We start from the raw sequence: 9,601 nt of genomic DNA on the forward strand, positions 1-9,601 counted from the left end.
GCCACAGACACCTTCTACGTGCCTATTGAACAAAGTAAGACTTCACCAGCTTGAAGTCATTCCGATTGGTCCTGGTAGTAACCAAGAACCTTGGGATGTTGGATCACATACTTTCATGCTGTGCTTGCTTCCCAGGGGGTTGCCACTTGAAGGACTTAAATGTTGACTTGGGTGAAGGACCACCTTGGACATATTTAGTTCTCCTTGAAGCCATGTCCAAAATATCCTTCCCGAATGCCACCAACGCCCATCATGGTCAGACTCTGAAGCCGCCATGCAACACAGGCAATACTTGCCTGGCTTGGAAGGTACTACCTGGGGTCTAAATCTTCAACAATGCCATTTACAGGCATATAGATTGGTTACTGCTCAGGCATTTGTGTTTTCAGGCTGATACAATGTTCCTACCCTCCGGGTTGTCGATACTGTCTGGGCTTTTGGGCATAGTTGTACACATTAGAGACCCTTCCTCAAACAGCATGCACATTATATTTTGAATCAATATACAACAAACCTTCAAGAGGGGGCCAATGGCCACATGACTCTTTCAGATGCCTTCTATGACAGGCAGGGATTACCTGTGGATATATTCACACCCTCCCACCAACAGGAGGTATAATTCACAATTCCAATGATGTAATCCATTCTCGCACTAATGTTGCCACTTTTAGTCGCTTCATATGACAGGCAGAAGATACCATTGATGTATTCTACCACTATCACACGGGGCGGGGAAGGAAGCGACTGTGGCTTTAATTAATGTACAGCCCAGGATTTTTTTTAGAGTGAAGATGCCCATTCATACTCTAAATATTTCCCTAAAGGAACAGAACAAATGAATTCCTAAAATTTTGAAGTGAAACATTCACACAAAATATTTGCAGCAAAAAAAGTACTGATTTACCACCCACTATCACAGACAAATTTATAAAAGAAAAACTAATGAGACTAAAATGTAGAAGGGTATGTAGTTTTAAGTGATGAGAAAATAGACTGTCATCACATTCCCTAACTTGAAGAAATGTTATAAAAGTTAATTTTTCAACAATCTGCCCAAGATCCATGAGAGAAAAATTTGCATTTACATAAAATGAAAACACGCCACCTAGAATATATGACTGGAAGGAAGGAACTGAGAGTGCAATTGATCTACAATCTAAATTCCTTTCACAGCATCTATGAAGTGGCAGTGAGAAAACAAGCCTTCTGTGAAAGCAGAGCCATACCTGGATGATCCAATGAGTAGTCACACAAAAAGAATAGTGGGAGAGGGACATTACGTTGATGACGATGTTGAATAGCCTGTCATAATATGTCGTGTCCTGCCACACTCTTTGACCAGTTGATGTTATTAACCAAGATTCACCATTAATGTTCTACAATAATTTTTTTTTTGCTAGTTGTTTCACGTCGCACCGACACAGATAGGTCTTTATTAATAATCTTGACCATGATGGTCGGGATTGGATCCGTACTGACTTAGTAACAGATAGGTCTTACGGCGACGATGGGATAGGAATGGGCTAGGAGTGGGAAGGAAGCGGCCGTGGCCTTAATTAAGGTACAGCCCCAGCATTTGCCTGGTGTGAAAATGGGAAACCACAGAAAACCATTTTCAGGGCTGCCGACAGTGAGGTTCGAACCTACTATCTCCCGAATACTGGATACTCTACAATAAATTAAGGAGATCTCTAATGGTCATGCTGGCTGAGGGAGCTCTACGACATCATGCAGAGAATGGGAGAGGCCGATAAGCTAACACATACTTGCCAACTTTTAGAAATCAAAAATAGGAAGATTTTTTTAATTCTTGGATTTTATTGCGTATATTGCTCCAAATCTACAGTTACACGGCGAAATGACCATTAAATTTAAAATCTTATACTGAGAAAATATAATGGTTACAAGAAAATGTAACAAATACGGAACATGCATAACTGTTTCCTGTATTTGTAACATGAAAATTCAAAATTCAATTTTATAGGTATCTGCACATATGGAGATAACATGTGTTATGTTTTGTGGCCATAATGTGAAGAGAAAATACCAGAAACAGTCGCCGACATAACTCTCTCAAACACATTCAACTCATTAAAATTATGAACTAAGAATGAACATGAATGCACTGAAATACGCAAAACTACCACATACAAAATAGATCAATATGTCTCATAAATTATTAACACGCGGTTTCGACAGAGGGAAAAGCACAGAACTGCAAATAAAAGGAAAGAAAACCATACGTGGCCTACAACTCTAATGAAACTATGCACAGAAACAAAGTTAACAGTTCGTGAACCACACAACAAGAAACTCAACCTTTCGTCCCAATGAATGGAGTCGCTAGTGCGCGCTAGCCTCTCTCCCTTGTAGGACGATTGCCGTCCCGAATTCCCAGCTGTAAAACACACATGGTGATGTACTGAGTGGGAAACACAATACACAAAGGCGACGGACGATACACTCGCCAAATAAAGCATCAAATAAGTATGCTTGAAAATGAGGCTGCGTAAATTACACAAGCGCACAATAACTTATCCTAGGGGAAGAGTATTTTACTGGAGGTTATATTGCTAAAAAATAGGACGAAGTAAAAATCATTCGGAAAATCAGAAGACGAGTTAAAAACGGAAAGTTTCAGGGTAAATCAGAAGGGTTGGCAGGTATGCTAACAAGAAGAAAATGTCCCTCGATTCAAATAACATCTAGATTATAGAATGTAGAACTTCAGTATTGACCCAACCTAGCACAGCAAGAGCGTGCTGAATAATAATAATAATAATAATAATAATAATAATAATAATGTTTTTATTTCCCACTAACTATATTTGATGATTTTCAGAATTGCCAAGGTGCCAGAATTTTCTCCCACAGGATTTCCTTTACATGCCAGTAAATCTAATGACACAAGGCTGACGTATTTGAGAGCACATTCAAATACCACCAGACTGAGCCAGAATCGAACCTGCGAGTTGGGTTCAAAAGGCTAGGAGAGTGTGCTGAACTCGGCACAGAGAACGATGCTCTTTTGTTCCTGGCGCCTTACTCACTTGCAACAACAATGCTACCAACCATTACTGAAGCATTCTTTCTCTATTATTCTGTGCACGCCCTTACTAGTGACAAAACCCATTCGCCTAATATGTCAGAGTTGCTTAGAAGAGAACCTCTTGAATAAAGTTCTATGTCAGACCATTGGTATAATTGTTTAGGAGTTTTATTCTTCCCCAGTTTGTAATCTGTATTGAATTCTGAGAATGACACCACACTCAAAGACCTGGAAGGGGTGATGATGACGTGGATTTATTTGATAAGATAAGCAGTTATTTAGGGAACAACACAGAAAGGAACATGACTGCAGCAGGTCACCTAAATTTAGCATAACAATGAATGGTAAATGGTAGGTAAGTTAAACAGGAAAGGACAGCTGAATCAGAAAGTAATGGAACCAACAAGAGGGACAAATATTTTAGGCGTTGAGGTTTTTTTTTATGTTGTACTAACACATCAAAGTTTCTTGGCAATGCAAGGGTAGGAAAAAGACTAGGACTGGGAAGGTAGCAGCCATGGCTTTAATTAAAGCATTTGCCTGGTATGAAACGATGGAAAACCAACTTCAGGGTTCCCGATGGCGAGATTCAAATCCACCATCTCCCGAATACAAGCTCACAGTTACGTAACCCTAAAGGAACAGCCAACTCGCTCAGTGGAAGAATATGTTAGAAGAAATGTATGGAGAAACTGAAGTGATATATGATATAAGTGAGCACGAAAGTGTTTTCGTCGTAGTTTAAAAATAAATGTGACAGAAAGGTAATAAATGTAAGACTATTAAGAAGTACCATATGGTTCATAAGAGAGGTATGATGGAGTTTAAAAAAAGTAATTACGATTGGTAGAAAATAGTAAATAAAAATGTAAACAGCCTATGGTATGGGTTTAAAACAATTGTTTAAAAATATGAAAAGCGATATGGATAAAACTTTACCGACTAGTTGGCAAAAGAGAGGTTAAGAACACAAAATAGCGCAGCTCACATGACATGCCAGCACACTACACAAGGCTTCCAACTTAGGAACTGAGGTATGGGTAGTGAAAAGAACATTACAGAATATGAAATTTCTCCAGCTAGTAGCAAGGCCACTGGGCAAGCAATGGGCATACAGGCGTCTAGTATCTCCTGTGTAAGTATTGGATAGTGACAAAATCACTGGATAGTTGTCACAGATACTGCGACTACATCTAGAACACACCATGACACATCACTTTCAAACTCGGCAGTTCCATTATTTTCAAGGGAATGAAGTAGCAGTGGGCAACACATTATGCAAGCTCCATTGGAGACAATAGGAACTGCCCTGCAGCAAATAGGAACACAGGAAATGGCCACATTCCGCAGACTGACATTGTGCAGTGTTTAACCCATTAACACCTTGCGTTGCCAAATGGCAATGATTTTTGCACCTTCTTCTTTTAATACTGTTGGCAACAAGAAATAATCTGGAAGATTGTAGTGTCATCCGACAGTTAGAGAAGAGTGTGTAGAATCGAGTAATCACGTTTATTTCATTTTAAAATCTATTGTTGTGACACAAAGACTGGTGGACTCTTGGTTATTTTAAGTTCCTGCAAAATGGCTGCCGGCTTCACGTAAGAAGGATATAAAATCTGTAAGTAAAGTTCTTTCATTGGATTATGTTTACAGTAGTGTTGTGAACCCTTCATTATCTATGCTGTAAGCATATGAAATAGTATGGGCGCACAATGCCATAGGAGTGCTTGTTGAATCATTAACGTTGCCATATGGAAACGCTAGGCGTTTATACTCAGTAAAATTGCTGCAGCTGTCAGGTCATGATACTTTATACTGATTCATACATCTTCACTGCAGGAAGGGATTTTCCCTTTTAGAAGCACTGGATATGCTACTGACTGAAGATCTCAATGGTGATATTTTTGTGGAACCGCACTACGTAAATGTATTTACAGATGAGGGCTCCCGGTGATCAAGATGACGGTGGGCTTATTGATAATCTCTCTCTCGACAGTTACGTGTCAGTGCTGAAATGAAGCTTGTAAATAATGAGAGAATCGGGATTAGTTACAATGATGAAGGTGTGTTACCAGAGGACGAAATGCCTTTTCCGTCTACTGATGCAAGATCTGTTTCAATACCCGATGCTGCGAAAGAGCGGATAACTGATAGAAGAAATAATAAATCAAAGAACAAACCAAGATAGACCAATGGGGCTGATATTAATATTGGGCGTCTGTTGACATTTCCGGAGTCTAGTTATAGCAAGTGAAAATCCATTACTGTTGTTGACATTTTTGAATTGTTTACAGATAACCAGCTGATCGAACATTTAGTTCGAGAGACTAAAACGTATGCAGTGTTTTTAAATTGTACGGACCCACAAGTAACTTCTGATGAAATTTGTTGCTTTATCGCCATACTTTTCATTTCTGGATATAACTGGTTGCCCTCCAAGCATTCTTATTGGGACACGCAGGATGATATGAAGACAGTGAAAGATTGTCATTCTCTATCTCTGTGGCTAACACACAAGTATTGAAGGTGGGCTTTTATATGCCTCCGAAAATATAGACTACTGTAGTTACTCTATAGTTTGTAACTGCATCTGAAGTTCTTTGATTCTTCATTTTATTATTTTATTCTATTGTTCCAATGAGTGTTTTGTCTTGACAGGCAACGAACTGTACATATGTGTCTATGTACTGCAAACAAATATTTTATCCCTTGCTCAATAATTCTATTTTTCTTTTTGCTGTGATGTGAATAAAAACTGATATTCCATATTCTTAAAATAAATAATGCTAAGATATTTCAACATTGTTATTGCATTTAAAAAAACCACCACTTTGCAACCTAAATTCGACTTTCAAAACTCATTGTTTAAAAATGGGTAGTGCAAGCGCCTAGCGTTTCCATATGGCAACATCAAATATTTTATGACCTAGTGATTCCAAAATTCTGAAACTTATTTTATTAGTTTATTTTGGTCTCAAACATGCGGCAAAACACAATAAATAAGCAAATCTCAGAAAAAAATGAATTCAGGAGCTAATGGGTTAAGTTTTCTATATAAGAATAGTTCTAGCAGCGGGTCGGTGGGACCCTGGCAAGCATAAAAGATGGATTTCTGCTCTCGTCTACTTTAGGTACCATTACATATAATTTTTAAACGATTTTCATCTTCCTAAAAATGTGAATGAGCTAGTACAGTATAAATGAGATATGTACCTTTAAAGGTGGAAAGGAATGATAAAGATAGTTTCATTTGACTATGCACTATGCAATCTTTATAACATAAGAGAATAGACCTAGAAATGATGGAATTCCTTGTAGAAGAGAAATGTGTTTACTATAATAGCCAGAGACCCACCAACCCTCCCCCCAGAAGTACATTTACTTTTGTAACCTAATGAAATGTAGCATGCACCATTCTCCATTGCTCAAGCCGGTACAAGCATTTCCACTGGCTGATATATAATTGGATATGACTTCATTCCCAACAATACAGAGAAATACATTTTGTTACCAACCCGCGCATAATAAAAACACAGTCATCGGCGAGGACTTGTCACCTCAAATCTATTGCAGTCTCAATCTTGAGGTGCTACCAACCCAGCTGCATGTAACCAATCCAATGGTTTTGTCACTAGCCAACATGCTTACTGTACTTAATTTAGCTTTTCACCACTATCCAACGCAGAATGCGCTGCCATTGCCCTACGGAATGCTAAGCCTCCAGAATCTAGACCAATGGTTATGTCGATAACTGCACCTAATGTACAACAATTGTCTTATTCCTACTTCCTAAGTTGGCAGCCTTGTGCACCATGCGATTATGTCATCTGCAAGAAAGAAACAAATGACAGTCGTACAGCACCTAGATGTCTGCACTGCAAGTCATGGCTCATGGTACTAATGTTACATAGCACAAGGTAAAACTGTGCCGTAAAGGCCCACTGCATTTTAACAGAGAAATAAAGATTTTAAGGAGTTGCACGTTAGAAAGAAATAAGAGTTAGGAATAGCTGTGGCGGAAAGGAAAGATTGGAGGAATGTGAGTTACACTAGTAAGTCTGCCACAGATAACATGATGGCACACAATATTGGTGCTCATCTATACAAAGGGCTAACGGCAGAACTATAGCAACCGGTACTCGAGGTTTGGTAACACGGGCCACCACTAGCTGGCGCACGTAAGTTGATTGTTGCACTTGTAGCGCTGAGAGGAAGCGCCGAGAGGAACGACAATGCTGCCAACTGTTGGTTGATGGTTTGATATGGCTATACTTTTCTTCTTGCCGTGCAGACAGTATGTGCCGCGGTGATAGGAAAGAGCCTCTTGAAGGGAGATTGGCCTGGATGTGCAAAGATAGGTTAAAACTACTAAACTACCTTTTTTTTCTTGCCAAGCGGACAGTATGCACCGCGCCAATAGAAAAGAGCCTCTCGAAGGGAGTGTGGCCCCAAAGGGGCCACTGTTCTCATGACAGAGATTGGCCTGGATGTGCAAAGATAGGTTACAACTACTAAACTACCTTTTTTCTTGCCGTGCGGACAGTATGCGCTGCGGCCTTTTAAACTTCCCTGGCCGCTTCATAATTTTTTTCTTCTACAATGGTTGGTTACAAAATCTCAACCTCATCCTAGGTATCAATGACGTTGTCCTCTTCTACATGTGAACCAATCACCATTATAAGCAATGGAGTATGGCATCTACAACAGTATTTTTGTTTATAAAAGTAAATGTACATCTAGGGGGTTGGTTCCTGGCAAGCGTACTGAACACATCTCTCTTCCACGATCATTTTAAGGTGAGAATAGCAGCGTTTAGAGTTACATTTTATGTAATAATCCTTGAATACCAGTTACTATATTTCTATATACTATGTGTACTATATATGTCCAATAACGGACCATTTATATTGGTATTACTATATTTCTACCGGGCTAACCTCACAAGCTGAAAAGAGACCAATAATTGAATAGTCCAGATAAATTTACAATCACAGTTTTATGACTGCATAATCCAGCATTCATTATGACACTGAATTGGCACATATAGTCAGAGATTTTTACCATACAAAATCATCCTGAAAACTATAATTTCTTTGCTAAATTTCCTGAACAGGACCTAATCGTGAACTATAGCCTTAACAACTAAGGTCTACTAATAACTAGGTATATGTAGTTACGATAATACAAGAGATCTCAAGTTTGCTGTCCAAAATCTCTCATTTTATTCCTGATCTTCTGTTCAGTGCAACTCACAATTGGATACTAATAAATCACTGTAAACTTATTTACATCTTTAAATAACTGATAAGGAAGGTTTTTAGCTCCATCTTAAGAAATATTCATCCAACCACACCTACAAATTCTACATTCATCTTAAAACATTCCATTACTTCAAATATATATACACTTGGAGAAAATGTGGGGTATAAGCCAACAATTAAAAACCCAGATTACAACTTTAATTTGTGTTCTCCAACATAAGACCAGGGAAGAGAATGGCTTCTCTACTTGGATTGCTGTCCTCCACCTTTCATTACATCCAATAAATTTACCATAATAGTGTTTTAGCAGTATGACAGAGGTTTGGTCTAGGTTTGCAATAGGAACATTAATCTTAATTGTAATCCAACATGTGCAATTTCAAAAATATGTGAGTTATCAACAACAATGAAGTCATTTCATGCACTGCTGTACGGACACAAATTCAAAACACAATATAGTATTAAATTAAAAATCTCCTACACTGACCACGTCCGGCATAATACGAAGCCTATGCGCGCTGTAAATGTCCGGACAAAGCTCTAGATCAGAACAGTGTAACTCAAGAGAAAAGTGGGCCTTCAGCCTAAAACTCAAGAGGGATTACAAATATACGATAGAAAAGAGCTTTCATTCGCTTTTTCATCACACAATTTGGGAAAACTTACCAATTCAAAAGTCTGTGACCTCGCGTTCATGTTTCCAATATTTCAAAAGCTTCACTAGGCAATTCATGACTTCAATTTCTGCCTAGACAAACGTATTTACATCAAATAAAGGACCTGAAATACCCCAGATTCAATCAGTGCACCTTAATTTTTTCTTAGCTTGTTTCTTGCACCTTATACGAGAGTCAGCTGTTCTTTGTTTACAATGAAAATTCACTACGAAGGACGAGTAATGAAAAACCATCACTAGGCTTATAAACAGACGACTGCTCAGAACATAAATAATTAAATGTAATTCATTTATATTCTTCACCACTCGAATTAAATATTCTACGACAGCATAACAGCCTCCTCATTTTCAGATTTTCTTGGTCACCATTCGTTCTCTAATGTCAACATGTACTCAGCTTGCATGGAACAAACAGCAAATACTCAGAAACTCTTTGCTCGAAACCTGACATGAGTAATTGGAAACACGGTATCAACGCGAGGCAAGGGCTTGTAAATTATCAAGTGTTGTAACTTCCATAAGCCTCCGTTGTCCCGATAATATAGTTCTACTTTTTAACACCACACGCCGAACGCATCGTTTGGCCTGAACAAGTAGCTGTTGAGCGCACGG

At 38.6% G+C, this 9,601-nt stretch overlaps 1 protein-coding gene across 1 annotated transcript in view; it reads right to left on the reverse strand.

The window, feature by feature from the left end:
* The window catches only part of Atg101 (autophagy-related protein 101), a 99,346-nt gene extending 89,960 nt beyond the window's left edge, over nucleotides 1–9,386 (reverse strand). Inside the window, exon 1 of the mRNA XM_067141008.2 lies at nucleotides 8,980–9,386. Within this exon, the coding sequence (XP_066997109.1) occupies nucleotides 8,980–9,009 (30 nt within the window). The 5' untranslated portion in view covers nucleotides 9,010–9,386. The remainder of the gene's footprint in view (nucleotides 1–8,979) is intronic.
* Between the last annotated feature and the right edge of the window lie 215 nt (nucleotides 9,387–9,601).

This window comes from Anabrus simplex, chromosome 2 (genome assembly GCF_040414725.1).
Source record: "Anabrus simplex isolate iqAnaSimp1 chromosome 2, ASM4041472v1, whole genome shotgun sequence".
NCBI lineage: Eukaryota > Metazoa > Arthropoda > Insecta > Orthoptera > Tettigoniidae > Anabrus > Anabrus simplex.